The sequence below is a fragment of the Rhinatrema bivittatum genome, chromosome 2 (assembly GCF_901001135.1).
Source record: "Rhinatrema bivittatum chromosome 2, aRhiBiv1.1, whole genome shotgun sequence".
Taxonomy (NCBI): Eukaryota; Metazoa; Chordata; class Amphibia; order Gymnophiona; family Rhinatrematidae; genus Rhinatrema; species Rhinatrema bivittatum.
Genome location: NC_042616.1, coordinates 485,853,670 through 485,870,291, shown reverse-complemented (window position 1 = coordinate 485,870,291; position 16,622 = coordinate 485,853,670). Strand labels below are relative to the sequence as shown.

General features: G+C 41.8%; 1 protein-coding gene across 4 annotated transcripts in view; it reads left to right on the top strand.

Annotated features, from left to right (window-relative positions):
• MYLK4 (myosin light chain kinase family member 4) overlaps window positions 1–16,622 on the top strand; it is a 278,506-nt gene that overhangs the window by 232,398 nt on the left and 29,486 nt on the right. For 3 of the 4 annotated variants that reach the window (XM_029590534.1, XM_029590535.1, XM_029590533.1), the window contains 3 exons: window positions 8,490–8,595; window positions 15,440–15,533; window positions 15,622–15,731. In XM_029590534.1, coding sequence (XP_029446394.1) covers window positions 8,490–8,595; window positions 15,440–15,533; window positions 15,622–15,731 — 310 coding nt within the window. The remainder of the gene's footprint in view (window positions 1–8,489; window positions 8,596–15,439; window positions 15,534–15,621; window positions 15,732–16,622) is intronic. The other variant, XR_003854695.1, reaches the window with a different exon arrangement.

Sequence of the window (16,622 nt, the reverse complement as noted above, 5' to 3'; positions counted from 1 at the left end):
AAGGTTATACAAGCGTTATACATTTAACAAAGGTAAGTATATAAATATTTGAAACATAAAACAAGTAGAAGCTTTTAAAAACAGAACTATCATTTGGGTATAACTTAGCTGAGCTGAGTTATATATAATTTATATATATATAAATATATATAATTTATATATATATAAATTTATATATATAATTTAAGCCTATAATAAGTAATACTTTTCTGGGTTCTTTGATGTATGAAAGAATTTAAAGCTATGCACACTGCCAAATATTCATCCCTAACCTCCTTAGAATTGATGGTCAGTAACTTCTTCTTGATCCTACCAAACTGGTGTTCCAAAAGAAATAATTGTTTATCCATGTCCTTTTTCAGCATAGCTACATACATAATAATATCCTCTCTAAGAACTGCCTTGGCTATAGACCAAAATAATATCAGATCATCTTGATGTTCACCATTATGACACTCAAAATTTCATCATTTCATTTTAAGATAATCCTGAAATTGGGGGTCTGAGTACAAAAATAGGGAAATTTCAAGAGAAACTGCTCCACATGCCATCTCCCCAAACCAATTTTACCCATATTGGGGCATGATCCGATATTACAATATCCCCAATCACGGTATCTATTACATAAGAAAAACGACTTTGAGAGACCAAAAGGTAGTCAATTCTAGAATAAGAAATCTTTCTCAAAGGGGTGAAGAAGGCACCAAGAATCCACCACATTTAATCCTGCCTCTAAAAAGGGGATACCCTTATCTAATCGTATCCTATCGCTTTGATGCTAGGTTTGATTTCTGTGTAGGGCAGGATCTCACACTATGTTAAAGTCACCACCCACCAGAAGCCCATTATATAAATAGGGAAGTAATAGTAAGTTCTCAAAGAAATCATGGTCGTAGGTATTAGGAGCATAGACATTACACAAAACTAAGGATTTATGACCTAATTCAGCAATCAAAATCACATAGTTCCCACAGGAATCCTTTATTTCTTTCGTGACTGTCAAAGCAAGATTTTTATGTAATAAAATAGCCACCCCAGAAGATCTAGTAGTTGCAGATGCGAAACAAACATCACTAACCCACCATCTCTTCAGTTTTTGATGTTCAATGTCATTCAAGTGGGTTTCTTGCAATATCACAATATCCACTTGCTTTTTTTTTCAAAAACACAAGGATCTTAGAGTGCTTTATTATGGATCCCACCCCACATACATTCCATGATATAATTTTCACCCAGTCATGGTTCATCACAATTAAACCCAAATGTAGGAAATGGTTATAATACCAATCTATAGACAGACCCCCCAGCATGAGCCCACACCTAATCGTACCTCTCAATCCTACTCGCTTACCAAATACCAGCACTGGAACCCCTCTATGTGTACCAGCCCACCTAAACAACTTGCTGCCAATTCCCACCCCACCCTCTTATCCCATTCCCCAAATTCCCCCCATATGTGCACCTCATACTTCCCTCCCAGAAATCATGTATTGACCCAAAGCCCAACCTCAAACTTCCCCCACTTCCACTAAATATAGTAAAGAAACCCCCAGCAAATCCTCTCTCCTAATTCAGAAGCTTAAGTCCAATGTGATTCCCCAATAGCATATAACAAGAGAAGCTTGAAGATACAAGTCCCTAAGGCCGAATAAACAGCTAAACCATAGCAGGAATCAAAGAAATGTATAAGGAACCAAAGCAAAAATGAACAATCAATGATGAAAGGACATCAGGCCCAAGTCTTTAGAAGTGTAAATCGCTTAGGACTGTAGATAAGTAATCCATAAAATTTTAAATAAATAAATAAATATGTTCCACCTTAGCTAAGCCAGGCAATCAGAATGCATACTATTGCTGTCATTGACACCCGAACAAGGGAATTGGAAAAGAGCCGCTAAGTAAAGATACCACAGCTTGTTGAACTCCCGATAAAGTCCCACGTGTCCACCTCAAGGCCACTGCAGACCTCTGAAAAAATATGTGACTCAAGCTAAGTGTTGTAATCGAACAGTTCAGCTCCCCTTGTGGCCTAGCTCTTCAATGAAAGCTCTCGTTTCTTCAGCTGATGTAAACCAACGAGCACCAGTTGTATGTTGCACCTACAGTTTAGCTGGGTATAGCAGAGCTGATTGGATCCCCAAAGAAAACAATTTGGAGTAGAGAGGCGCACATTCTTGGCGCTTGGCAGACAAATTTGCAGAACAGTCCTGGATACTGAGAAACTTTTTGCCATGGTAAGACAGTTGTTTCTCTGCTCGTATCGCGTGCATAATTTCCACTTTCTGCCCAAAGTCCAGCAAGCGAACAATAGCAACACACGGTTTGTCCAAGCAATCTGGTAGGTGGACCTCTGCTAGTGTTGATTTGGCTTGCTTGATCCAGGAAGGGCAAAGGCAAAGGCAAGTAGTAGTTTTAAACTCACTGAGAAGGATATTGATGTCTTCCTTTTGTAGCAGGCAAAAGTTAGTGAGAGAGTCTGATGGTATAATCTGTTGTGCCTGTAGTGACTTCTCACTGTTTCCCTGCCCAGCTCTGTGTGGATGCCTATGATTTTATCTATGAAAAAAGAGAATGAGTTTCATGAAATTATTCATAGACTAAAAATTAAACAACAATATAAAACAAGAATAGTAGGTCAACAGTATAGTGTTGCATACATCGAGTAGCAGGATACATCGAGTAGTAGGATAAACCAGAACTAAATCAAGCATTGAAAGAAATTGATGAGAAAAGAATAGCATAGAAAGAAGTGGTAGAAAACAGAAACATGACTTTTAAAATGTGGTTAATTTTCTAGCTCTGCATGTTAAAAAAGTAGAAAATACTGAATTCCTAGATACTGAGAACACCCCTCTGGGATTTCATCAGTCTGTAGTACCTTGTAGTTTCACTGTGGTCGATTGCATTATCCCATAGTTTGCACCATTGCAGTCAACAAGTGCCAGAACAAAGCACAGGGGGAATAGTCAATCTAGAGAGGCTGGCACTGTCTCATGCAATGCCCTGGAATTTTCCGGATGTATCCTTTTCCCCCGTGTCAGGGCCAATAGTAGTGTCCCCCTGTATCCCTTTCAAAACCAATAGAAAGGTATCAACTGCAGATTATTTACTGAACTTTATTATATATCTAAATGAAATAACACAGCAGTTATGCATCTTTATCCACCTGATGCTTGAATTTCAGTCTGACTTTATAATTAAATATAATTAAATACCAGAGTCCTCTGGCGAGAAGGTTTTACTTTTGGATGATGGAATTAAAGGAACATATTTTAATTGTGTTTGAACTTTTTAAAAAGCTTTCTTTTAATTCTGCTGCAACTGTGAAGTTGACTTCTTCTTGGGTGACAAGTGATTGCAATAGCAGGCTTTATCACCCGGTAATGAATTTGAGCCAAAGAGGAGATCTTGTAATGATAATGCCAATGCAGTTATTCGATAAAGCCTGCTGGACACTCAGTATCAGAACATGAAATAAGAAAAAGGAGAAACACTTTGGAGGGAATTTTAAAAGGAGCTATATATAGAAATGTAACATACTATCATAGCATTTTTCAAAAGTCATTTACATGTGTAACGTGCACTTGCGTGAGCAAATCCTATGGAGATGTTCAATGGCATATATTGTAGCAATTTTCAAAAGTCCACCTACACAGGTAAAGTACATTTACACATGTAAATCCCAGTTTTACACATGTAAATGCTTTTGAAAATCAAGCCCATTACTTGTAATGTTTTTGTAAATTGCTGTATCATCAATAAGGTTTGCTGAGTGTCTGTTGTCGGTTTGTGCCTTCCAAACCGGCGGTTGATTAGTCTGTGCTGCGTTTCCGTGTTCCGGTACCAGAAGTGGCCCGGGAAACTCACAGCCAATGGGGGGTGGTAACTGTTCCATTTCCTAAAACACAGTACAGGTATGCCGCTGTCTGGACAAACTGGATAGCTGAAGCAACAGCTTTATCATACAAAGGGAGGGTAATTTGCAAAGCATTCCTGTGGGTAAAACAGTGCGTTACTGACAGAAATGGGCTTTTGTGCAGGTGTTACTTACATCGGCTGATCTGATGGGATAATTTTCAAAGTAGGTTGGTAGACCGCTTTGAAAATTGCTGTTAACTTTATTTGCATTATTTGCCAGCTAAGTTATGCATAATGTTACGAAATTACCCCAAACAGCCCACATAACTGCAAAGTCCTCGGGTGCTTTTTTTTTACCAATGGGCCTTGTAGCTAATCTTTAAAAGGGAAACCATGTAGGGAATTTCCTTCTGAGAATAGCTTACAGGGGCACAATTTTCATGTAAAACACAGTGCAGAGATTTGAAAATCAAATAGAAACACTTCCCTTTGCTCAGTTAAAAGTCCACATGCTGTGAAATCCCACACATGCAGGGCAGAATGGGGGGAGTAACTTTCAAATGAGCCATTTTACTCAAGTAAACCATGATTTACATGGATAGTTGGTTTGGAGAACTGTCATCCCATATTTATTGAGATGTTACTACTTCCCTAGTATCTAGTTTTCGGAAGAAGAGTGCTTCCAGACTGAGCATAACAGAGTGTAGGAATCCTCTTCGTTAAATGAGCAATGCAGCTCCACTTCCAGCGGTCCGGGCTGTAGGTGGTATCAGGGTCTGAGAGGACAAGCACACGGAGAAACCTGGTCGCCCATTAATAAACTCTTGTGTCTGTACATTTTGCCTTGTAAATGTTTGATTGATCTAATATGGATGTTTTACCGGACCCCGCCCTGAACGCTGGAAAGGGAGGGTAAGAAACCTTTCAAATAAATAAATAATTAAGACTGAATTTTTTGTCAGGGCTGTAGTGGAAAACGTGCATTGTGGAGGCTTTCTGTGGCCTCCCATGGTTTCCAACATTTTTCTTTCATTTCTGGGGAATTTTCTCTTCTTTCTTTCTGTCAGGCTGGCATTTGGGCGCGCGTTTTGGACGCGCTATTACCCCTATTCAGTAAGGGGTAATAGCGCGTCCAAAACGCGCGTCCAACCCCCCCGAACCTAATAGCGCCCGCAACATGCAAATGCATGTTGATGGCCCTATTAGGTATTCCCGCGCGATTCAGTAAGTAACATGTGCAGCCAAGCCACATATTTTACTTTCAGAAATTAGCGCCTACCCAAAGGTAGGCGTTAATTTCTGCCGGCGCCAGGGAAGTGCACAGAAAAGCAGTAAAAACTGCTTTTCTGTGCACCCTCCGATTTAATATCATGGCGATATTAAGTCAGAGGCCCCAAAAGTAAAAAAAAAGTAAAAAATTAAAAAAAAAAAAAATTAAAATGGGCCCGCGGCTGTCGGGTCGAAAACCGGCTCAATTTTGCCGGCGTCCGGTTTCCGAACCCGTGGCTGTCAGCAGGCTCGAGAACAGACACCGGCAAAACTGACCGTCAGCTGTCAAACCCGCTGACAGGCGCCGCTCCTGTCAATAAAGAGGCGCTAGGGACGCGCTAGTGTCCCTAGCACCTCTTTTTACCGCAGGGCCTAATTTAAATAAATTAACTTACTGTATCGCGCGCACAGGAAAGTGTCCTGTGCGCGCGCTGGGAGAGCGTGCGCTCGCCCGCTCTCCTGTGATTTTACTGTATCAGCCCGTGTGTAAGGAGTGCGCCATCTCTTGCCTGGAGCATTGCTTTCTCGTGGTGTTTTAATAGTGCAGTATTTTACATACTGTTCTTTACTAATTTTCTTCTTCAAAAAAAATGTAAAGTTAGTTTTCAGTGAAGAACATGTTGCAAACTGAAAGCAATTTCAAAGGCCAGTGATTAAGTCTGTGACTAGCCTTGTAATTTATGACTTGACATTTTTGTCCTTGTTTTTGAGGCAGATTTCTCAAGTGGTTTTCACTCATGAATTCCCTTTATATATCTGCATTAGGCCATCCAATGTCTCTAGTAGCCTGAGGTCGGGGAAGGGAAGTCGTCTCTGAGTCAAAATCTTCTGTTTGTTTGGGGTCATTATGTTAGATGACCAGCCCGCCCCCTTGGCAGAAATTCCAGAACTGAAATTTACATTTTGTATTTATATTCTGCCCTCTGTGCTACTTCAGAGCGGATTACATTCAGGTACTGTAGGTATTTCCCTATCCCCAGAGGGTTCACAATCTAAGGGCCTCATTTACGAAGCATTTTTTTTGCATAGACACAGAATGGGAGAAAAGCCTTAGCAAATCAGGCCCTGAGTTTGTGCCTGAGGCAAGGGAGGGTAAAGTGACTTGCCCAAGGTCACAAGGAATGCCAGCGGGATTTGAACCCTGGTTTGCAGCCTGCTGCTCCAACCATCAGCGCTATTCCTCCACTCCTTTTAATTTAAATATGGAAGAGGATTTTCAGCATCTGGTAGATAGCAGTGTGGGATGGGGGGGGGGGGGGGGGGGAGGGAGAGATGAGGGAGCGCTGTGATCAAAAGAAGTCTGGGGGTTTGTGAACAAGAAGTGAGGGGTGAGGGGATGGGGGCGTCATTAGGAAAGGAGGTTCCATGCTTTCTCTCATTGTATTCCCTTCCTCTTCCTCCCCTCTTGGTGCATCTTTCCCAAGGGTTTACTTTCATTGTGGATGTCACAAAATTGACTCCTTTTCAAGCCCAGGCAGGACGGACATTGTTAGCTTAGGCACGCGGCTCCTTCCTGACTCCTGTGACCAGGTCACCTGCTCTCCTTTCTACGCAGGAGAGCGCTAGGTTGGCTCTTGATGTGGATGGCTCTCAAAAGGACTTGGCACGCCTGCTGTTCTCAGAGCTTGCTGACTATAATAAACAGTAATAGTATTAGGCATCTTCAACAAACTCTGGTATAGAAACTGCTCTTTTAGATCCAATAGTAAGATCCTTAACATCTAATCAAAATGTTTCAAGCTCACGTCAGGATCCCTGGTTAGAGCTCTCACAAGTACCAGTTGAGCAGTAATGCATGAGGTATGCACAAGACAGACGGAAGAGCCTTCAGTCACACAGTGCATGGGTTACACCTATAGTTACTACACATCTCTTATAAGAAGAGGCATGCATTATTTGCCCTGAGAATGCAGTTTCCTGCTGATAACTTGGCAGTCCCATTTCATGCTAGCTTGATGACTCCAATATCCCACATTACTTTGGCTGTAGTAATTCATTATCACAGCCAATAACGCTAGGCCATATTTTAAGTATAGTACTATCAAACAAAGTTAAAATATGTTTTACTTCTTGGATAAAAACCAACTTTTACATGTAGTCCTTTCTAATAGGGTATTTGTTTGAATTGGACTGTTTTTTGGCCATAAAAGCTTTGTGATGCCTTGTCATTGGTAGATATTCCAGACAGACAAGCAAATCATTTAACGTCAGATAGATGTGGATGGTGGGGATTTCAGTTTTGGGGACTGACTTGAAAACAAATTGTAAGCCATAAGATTGTTAACATGCTTGTAAACAGAATAAAATCAATCCCGCTGTATGTATGTTCACGTGCAAACAATAAGGCACGATCTCATGCTGTGAGGCTGAAACTATTGCACACCTGACTGTGTTGTAAGGCACAACGAAAAGCAAATAAATGCACTAATTGTAGCATCATATCTGGGAGGTGAGTTAGTACTCTTGTATCATGATCTGAAAACATAAATTGCAAAGAAATGTTTCATCACAACTCAAATAAAAGTTTTTTTTACTGCAAATTAAATTGTTTCAGTTTGAGTTCAGTTAGATTTAAATTCTGTACAGTTCTCTGGGATGGCATTAGGCATCTTTGCCATTGGCTAGTTCCCAAGCAGGGTTTCATATGGCCTTTTGGCAGAAAAGAAAGTATAATGTGAGTAGTTTTTGCATGGTTTGGGATTTATTAAGCTATATATAATTCCCGCCATAGTGGATTGTGTCACCAGAGAACTGCCCAGAATGGCAGCTGCAAGTTCCAGCAGAGCTGTGCTGTAAAGCAATGCCCCTGGATCACTTAGCTGATTGCCTGTTGGAAACATTTCATTTCTTTAATTGGTAATTATATATGTCGAGGTCCGTATTCAGACATTGTCCAGATAAACTTATCTGGCTAATTTTGGAGGCTAGAATTTAGACAGATAAGTGCCCAAATCTTCAATTAACTAGATAACTTCTGAATTATCTGGCTAAATGCTTTTAAAATGGACCTTGCTATTGTCCTAGTTTCTTTGAGAAAGACATAAATAGTGTTTCTCAGATCACTAAAGCTTAACACATATTTCCTTTGTCTTCTGGGTCATTTTACTTGGTTTGTGGGTACATGCGTTATGTGTGTGGGACAGTGGGGAAAGTGCAGTAAATACGCAGAATGGCATACGACACAAGTGGGGAGTTAATTTTATGCTGTATTATTAGACAGTTACAGCTAAGGTTGCTTATCAGTTTATGAACACTCTTGGGTTGAGAAGCAGGACCAAACTAAAGCACAGGCTCTTTTCCAACTGCTTGCTGTTGAGTTGACCGCTTAGTTTGACACTTTCTCTGTTGTTTTGTCATTACAGATACTAGTCCTCCTCCTCCAGCTCCATTTGACCACCGGATTGTCTCAGCAAAACATGCTCAGATTAACAGTTTTTATACTGTCAGCAAGACACGGGTATTAGGAGGGTAAGTGATGATAACTTTATCCTTCAACTTCATAACTGAATCACTTAGAAACTGCTCAAGTAAGCCAAGCAAGCACCAAGCAAAATTGTTTACTTGGAGAAACAAAAATCTATAAATAGTCGAACAAAGTTTTGCAGCTGATAATAGCCAAAAGGTAGGGGATGGGTATTACTTTTAAATAGAAATACTTAGGCTATACTGTGCAAAAAAGGAAGATTTTCCAAAATTAAACTTTTTTTAACAGAATAAAAGAAAAAACAATGTACCAAATGTATATATTACAATAGAAGCATTTGTTAAAAATAAGATTAACTTTCTTACTCTATAATGGACAGAGCGATCAAAGTCTACGATGAGTAAGAACATAAGAACATAAGAAGAACATAAGAAAATGCCATACTGGGTCAGACCAAGGGTCCATCAAGCCCAGCATCCTGTTTCCAACAGTGGCCAATCCAGGCCATAAGAACCTGGCAAGTACCCAAAAACTAAGTCTATTCCATGTAACCATTGCTAATGGCAGTGGCTATTCTCTAAGTGAACCTAATAGCAGGTAATGGACTTCTCCTCCAAGAACTTATCCAATCCTTTTTTAAACACAGCTATACTACCTGCACGAACCACATTCTCTGGCAACAAATTCCAGAGTTTAATTGTGCGTTGAGTAAAAAAGAACTTTCTCCGATTAGTTTTAAATGTGCCCCATGCTAACTTCATGGAGTGTCCCCTAGTCCTTCTACTATCTGAAAGAGTAAATAACCGATTCACATCTACCCGTTCTAGACCTCTCATGATTTTAAACACCTCTATCATATCCCCCCTCAGTCGTCTCTTCTCCAAGCTGAAAAGTCCTAATCTCTTTAGTCTTTCCTCATAGGGGAGTTGTTCCATTCCCCTTATCATTTTGGTAGCCCTTCTCTGTACCTTCTCCATCGCAATTATATCTTTTTTGAGATGCGGCGACCAGAATTGTACACAGTATTCAAGGTGCGGTCTCACCATGGAGCGATACAGAGGCATTATGACATTTTCCGTTTTATTCATCATTCCTTTTCTAATAATTCCCAACATTCTGTTTGCTTTTTGACTGCTGCAGCACACTGAACCGACGATTTCAATGTGTTATCCACTATGACACCTAGATCTCTTTCTTGGGTTGTAGCACCTAATATGGAACCCAACATCGTGTAATTATAGCATGGGTTATTTTTCCCTATATGCATCACCTTGCACTTTTCCACATTAAATTTCATCTGCCATTTGGATGCCCAATTTTCCAGTCTCACAAGGTCTTCCTGCAATTTATCACAATCTGCTTGTGATTTAACTACTCTGCACAATTTTGTGTCATCTGCAAATTTGATTATCTCACTCGTCGTATTTCTTTCCAGATCATTTATAAATATATTGAACAGTAAGGGTCCCAATACAGATCCCTGAGGCACTCCACTGTCCACTCCCTTCCACTGAGAAAATTGCCCATTTAATCCTACTCTCTGTTTCCTGTCTTTTAGCCAGTTTGCAATCCACGAAAGGACATCGCCACCTATCCCATGACTTTTTACTTTTCCTAGAAGCCTCTCATGAGGAACTTTGTCAAACGCCTTCTGAAAATCCAAGTATACTATATCTACCGGTTCACCTTTATCCACATGTTTATTAACTCCTTCAAAAAAGTGAAGCAGATTTGTGAGGCAAGACTTGCCCTGGGTAAAGCCATGCTGACTTTGTTCCATTAAACCATGTTTTTCTATATGTTCTGTGATTTTGATGTTTAGAACACTTTCCACTATTTTTCCTGGCACTGAAGTCAGGCTAACCGGTCTGTAGTTTCCCGGATCGCCCCTGGAGCCCTTTTTAAATATTGGGGTTACATTTGCTATCCTCCAGTCTTCAGGTACAATGGATGATTTTAATGATAAGTTACAAATTTTTACTAATAGGTCTGAAATTTCATTTTTTAGTTCCTTCAGAACTCTGGGGTGTATACCATCCGGTCCAGGTGATTTACTACTCTTCAGTTTGTCAATCAGGCCTACCACATCTTCTAGGTTCACCGTGATTTGATTCAGTCCATCTGAATCATTACCCATGAAAACCTTCTCCATTACGGGTACCTCCCCAACATCCTCTTCAGTAAACACCGAAGCAAAGAAATCATTTAATCTTTCCGCGATGGCCTTATCTTCTCTAAGTGCCCCTTTAACCCCTCGATCATCTAACGGTCCAACTGACTCCCTCACAGGCTTTCTGCTTCGGATATATTTAAAAAAGTTTTTACTGTGAGTTTTTGCCTCTACAGCCAACTTCTTTTCAAATTCTCTCTTAGCCTGTCTTATCAATGTCTTACATTTAACTTGCCAATGTTTATGCTTTATCCTATTTTCTTCTGTTGGATCCTTCTTCCAATTTTTGAATGAAGATCTTTTGGCTAAAATAGCTTCTTTCACCTCCCCTTTTAACCATGCCGGTAATCGTTTTGCCTTCTTTCCACCTTTCTTAATGTGTGGAATACATCTGGACTGTGCTTCTAGAATGGTATTTTTTAACAATGACCACGCCTCTTGGACATTTTTTACTTTTGTAGCTGCTCCTTTCAGTTTTTTTCTAACAATTTTTCTCATTTTATCAAAGTTTCCCTTTTGAAAGTTTAGCACGAGAGCCTTGGATTTGCACACTGTTCCTTTTCCAGTCATTAAATCAAATCTGATCATATTATGATCACTATTGCCAAGCGGCCCCACCACCGTTACCTCTCTCACCAAGTCCTGTGCTCCACTGAGAATTAGATCTAAAATTGCTCCCTCTCTCGTCGGTTCCTGAACCATTTGCTCCATAAAGCTATCATTTATTCCATCCAGGAACGTTATCTCTCTAGCGTGACCCGATGATACATTTACCCAGTCTATATTGGGGTAATTGAAGTCTCCCATTATTACTGCACTACCAATTTGGTTGGCTTCCCTAATTTCTCTTAGCATTTCACTGTCCATCTCACCATCTTGACCAGGTGGACGGTAGTATACCCCTATCACTGTAGTCTTCCCTGATACACAAGGGATTTCTAACCATAAAGATTCAATTTTGTATTTAGTCTCATGCAGGATGTTTATCCTGTTGGACTCTATGCCATCCCGGACATAAAGCGCCACACCTCCTCCCGACTGCTCCTCTCTGTCATTGCGATATAATTTGTACCCCGGTATAGCACTGTCCCATTGGTTATCCTCTTTCCACCATGTCTCTGAGATGCCAATTAAGTCTATGTCATCATTTACTGCTATACATTCTAATTCTCCCATCTTACTTCTTAGACTTCTGGCATTAGCATACAAACATTTCAAAGTTTGTTTTTTGATTGTATTTTTATTCTGCTTTTTAATTGATAGGGATAAGTTAGAATTTTTTAGCTCAGGTGAGTTTTTAGTTACAGGCATTTGGACTACTTTTCTAATTATTGGAACCTCACTGTCGGGATGCCCTAATTCTAGTGCATCATTAGTATCCTTTAAAGATACATCTCTCCGAACCATGCGCTGCTGAGCGACTGTCGGCTTTCCCCTTTGTTCTAGTTTAAAAGCTGCTCTATCTCCTTTTTAAGGGTTAGCGCCAGCAGTCTGGTTCCATCCTGGTTAAGGTGGAGCCCATCCCTTCGGAAGAGACTCCCCCTTCCCCAAAAGGTTCCCCAGTTCCTAACAAAACTGAATCCCTCTTCCTTGCACCATCGTCTCATCCACGCATTGAGACTCCGGAGCTCTGCCTGCCTCTGGTGACCTGCGCGTGGAACAGGGAGCATTTCAGAGAATGCTACCCTGGAGGTTCTGGATTTAATCTTTCTACCTAAGAGCCTAAATTTGGCTTCCAGAACCTCCCTCCCACATTTTCCTATGTCGTTGGTGCCCACGTGTACCACGACAGCCGGCTCCTCCCCAGCACTGTCTAAAATCCTATCTAGGTGACGCGTGAGGTCCGCCACCTTCGCACCAGGTAGGCATGTTACCAGGCGATCCTCACGCCCACCAGCCACCCAGCTATCTACATTCCTAATAATCGAATCACCAACTATGACGGCCGACCTAACCCTTCCCTCCTGGGCAGTAGGCCTTGGGGAGATATCCTCAGTGCGAAAGGACAATGCATCACCTAGAGAGCAGGTCCTTGCTACAGGATCCTTTCCTGCTACATCTGGTTGGTGCTCTCCCACCAACCAGGAGTAACAGGCTCCTATTGTTATAACAGAAGTACTGTAATGGCTAATACTGGGGGTATGAGGTGGATTCTATAGGCATGAGGTCCCTGTTATTTTTCTTTTTTTACAGCCTAATTTTCATGAGGACATACACTTTATGGCCAATTTTAAAACTGAGGGTTTTACACCAGTTCTGAACGGGAAAGTAGGAGCATGCCTTTCCTTTGAAAACTGGCCAAGGAAGCAAAAATACTCACAGAGATGCACACTGGCTTTTTCTGGCCACAGCAATACGTGTGGTTTTGCCAATGTAAATCTATGGGCGGGGTTGCCTCCCACAGCCTGACCCTGCCATGGGAAATGTGGGTGAAAGTAAATGTGTTGTGGAACAATGCACCTACTTTTTACCTCCATGCAGGATGGGCAGCTTTCAACAAAAAACCCTTTGACCTAGTAGATAGCCATTTACCCGGGTAAATGGCTGTTTGAAAATTGACCACCTCCCCCATATTAGGAATTATTTTCTGAATCCATTTCTTAGTGGGTGGTATAATGTGATGGCGGAATGATACACAAACGCATTTCAGCATTCTGACTGATGCGAGCCTGGACCTCTGACTGTTGCACACTAGCCCAGCTTGAAGCGTGTGTTGGTGGGGGAGGAGGGAGTGCTTTTGTTGTCTTGTAGGATAAGCTCCGGTTGTCTCTTCCTTGCCCAGAGCCCCTTGTGACTGAATGGTTACTGTGGGAATTGCCTCTGCTCTTCTGCCCCTGTAGGAGAGCAGCCTAAGGTAACCCGGTAGCCACAGCCAGAGCCATCCGTAGGTGGAGAGGCAAATTAGAGTGACTGGCCCGGGCCCTGCGCTATTGCGGTAACCTTGCCCCCCAACTCCTAGCGTTTCCTCAGGAGCGCTGGCAGGCCAGGAAGTGTGGTAAACAGCACGGAGAAGACATCAGCACCAGGCCGGGAGAAACAGTGCCTGCCTGCCTGTTCTTCAAGATCTTAGAGGGATCTCCCCCCCGCTCTTCATTCTGAATGGGGAGGGGTCCTGCGCCAGCTGAATTGCCTCAGGCCCCGCACCCCCACAAGGGTCAGCCCTGGCCATAGCAGCCCCCAGGCCTGCCCGTCACAGTTCTTGTACCTGTTATCCTTTCTTGGGTCAACAAGTTGGTCCAGCTCCTCCTTCCTGGTTCTTTTATCCCTCTGTCAGTTTAAGATTGTAGCCTTACAGAGTAAAGGCCTCACTGGCTGCCTTTCAAGGTCAGCTTTGAGGCTTCAGATAGTCTCTACAGCCCCTGTGGGAGGAAAACCTTCCCACTATTGTCTGCCCAAGCATCTTTTTTTTTTTTTTTTTTTTTTTTTTTTAATTTCAGACCCCGTGGGGGTCTTTTCTGCTCTGGGGAGGGAAAAGGAGCACCAGGCTGCAGCTCCTCTTGCTTTTTTTTTCCCCTCTTAAGTCCTGCCCTGTTTAAGCCACCTGGCTAGGGCAGGTGTTTATAATTCTGGCTGTCTCACTTCACAGGACTCCGCTTCCAGGGACCTTCGTTCTCCTGCAGCTCGTCTTCCCCACAGCTTCAGATGTATCCCTGGCAATAAATTAGAGCAGCTGTCCCATAGCTGGCGGCCAGCTTCATCCTCCAGTTTCTCCTCTATGCTTGTTCTTCTTTCCTCTTTGTACTCTGTCATAACCATCAGAGACCTGGAGAAGTTATATAATCAGTTAATTGGGGGGAAGAAAATATCAGGAGAACAGTGACACCTCTAAAAATTTACAACATTAAATTCTGTTACAATTACTTTCATTTGCCAAAAAAGGCTCCCCGAAGCAGGAAGTAAACTATTGTAAATCAGAAGATAGAGGTGTACACCCTTACTTCTACCTGAAGCATCAGAAAACGTGTTTATATACATCATAACTGTTTTAATTCTGCATGATCTCGGTGCGTATTCAGCGGCCGCTAGTTAGCCGCATAAGTCCCGCTTATCCAGCTAAATAGAACAGAATGCGCTTTGAATATTGACCTCTCTCTCTCTCTCTCTCTCTCTCTCTCTATATATATATATGAGTCAGAGATGGCTGCATTTGTGTTTCTGTGTTGCCGAAGAATCAAATTGTAAACTACAGTGAGATGCTGCCACATAAATACATATTCTTGTTATTGCACATGCAGCGTGCAAAAAAAAAAGTGCAATGAAGAGCAATACACTCATTTTTGTTGTATGTATGGATGACAGTTCCAAAATATTTCCAGTATGGCAATGTTTAAATGACAGACTATGAAAGGTCAGATATTGGGCGACAGCATAGCAGTGGTGGTAAGAGAGTGCCTCATTGTGACACACAGACAGGTGCATGGAGAGGAGTGCTATATGTACCTCTCTCTCTCTCTCCATTTTATTGTGGGTTTACCACAGCACTCGGACCAATAAGTAACAAAATGACTTCCTCCATGGCTTACTCCAGCCATTATACTGTTTATCCACACTGAAATGAATTTTGTATGCCTTTGAGAAATAATGCTATTGTGTTAGGAAACTCGTAGCAGAAAACCTGTTTCTCACACCGGGCACACAACAAAACAAAATTAAATGCAGAAGAAACAAGAACTACGCCTGCACATTTTGTTTTGGTTTTTTTTCTTTCCTTTCTCCAGTGGAAGATTTGGTCAAGTGCACCATTGCGTAGAAAAATCATCTGGCCTTACACTGGCTGCAAAAATCATCAAAGCCAGAGGTTTTAAGGAAAAGGTAGGTACTATAATGTGAAATCTTAATCCCTTTTCCCCACCTAGTGATGCACCAGCATGAAGCTGACCAGGCTTGACTCTCTTCACAGGAAGAAGTGAAGAATGAGATCTATGTCATGAACCAGCTGAAACATGTCAACCTCCTGCAGCTCTACGACGCCTTCGAGTCTAAAAACGACATTGTGCTCATCATGGAATAGTATGTCTCTCTCTCTCTCTCTCTCTTTTCTCCCATCCTCCTTTTAATTCTTGTGTTCCTTCCTGAGAAAAATACTGCAACACTGAAACTGCTATCCTTTGAAAATGGAAATGAACGCATTAAACATAAACGAGTATGAACTGACATCATCTTGCCACCGCAGTATCTGCTGGGCTCGGGTACTACTTTTCCCCAGCTTTTCTCGGAACACAGTTGACTGTCAGTGATCCCCCTTCTTGGATGCCAGTAATGCATCCCGGGCCTGAACCGAATGGCATTTTCCCCCATAAAGCTTCAGATTAAGTGCCCCAAATCTGGAAGTTAGGAAAACTTCTGGTCAAAGATTATTCCCCGAGTTTGGTGAATAAAAAAATAGGCATTACTCCTGGGGAAATTTTGCAGAAAAAGATCAAATGTTCTGCACAGAAAAATTACAAATTCGGCAAAATTTGGCATACTTTATATGAAAGTTACACAATATAATCCCAGTCTTTGTAAAATGCAATATAAAAAAGTTATTAAAAATATACATTTTTAACATATTTGTGCAGAATCCCCCCAGGAGTACTGTACTGAACACCATAAGTTCTGACCCCTCCCTCAGGCTTGATGTATCAAGCTTCTTTTTTAACTCCCTCTCACTGGCTCATTTATACCAGCTCTTTCCCCTCCCCACCCCCCCCAACAGCTTCGACACCATAACTCTCTCCTGCCCCACCCAAGCTCAACACTCACAGCTTTCTCTCTTTCTCCCCACCATCAGGCCTGATCCTTCTCCCCAGTTCTCTTTCTCCCCATCTCTGTCACATCCCCTCCCTTGCAGGATTGAGATCCTCACCCCAAATCTTAACCCTTCCCTAGTTCTCTCTTTTTCCTTCAGACTCAACCCTC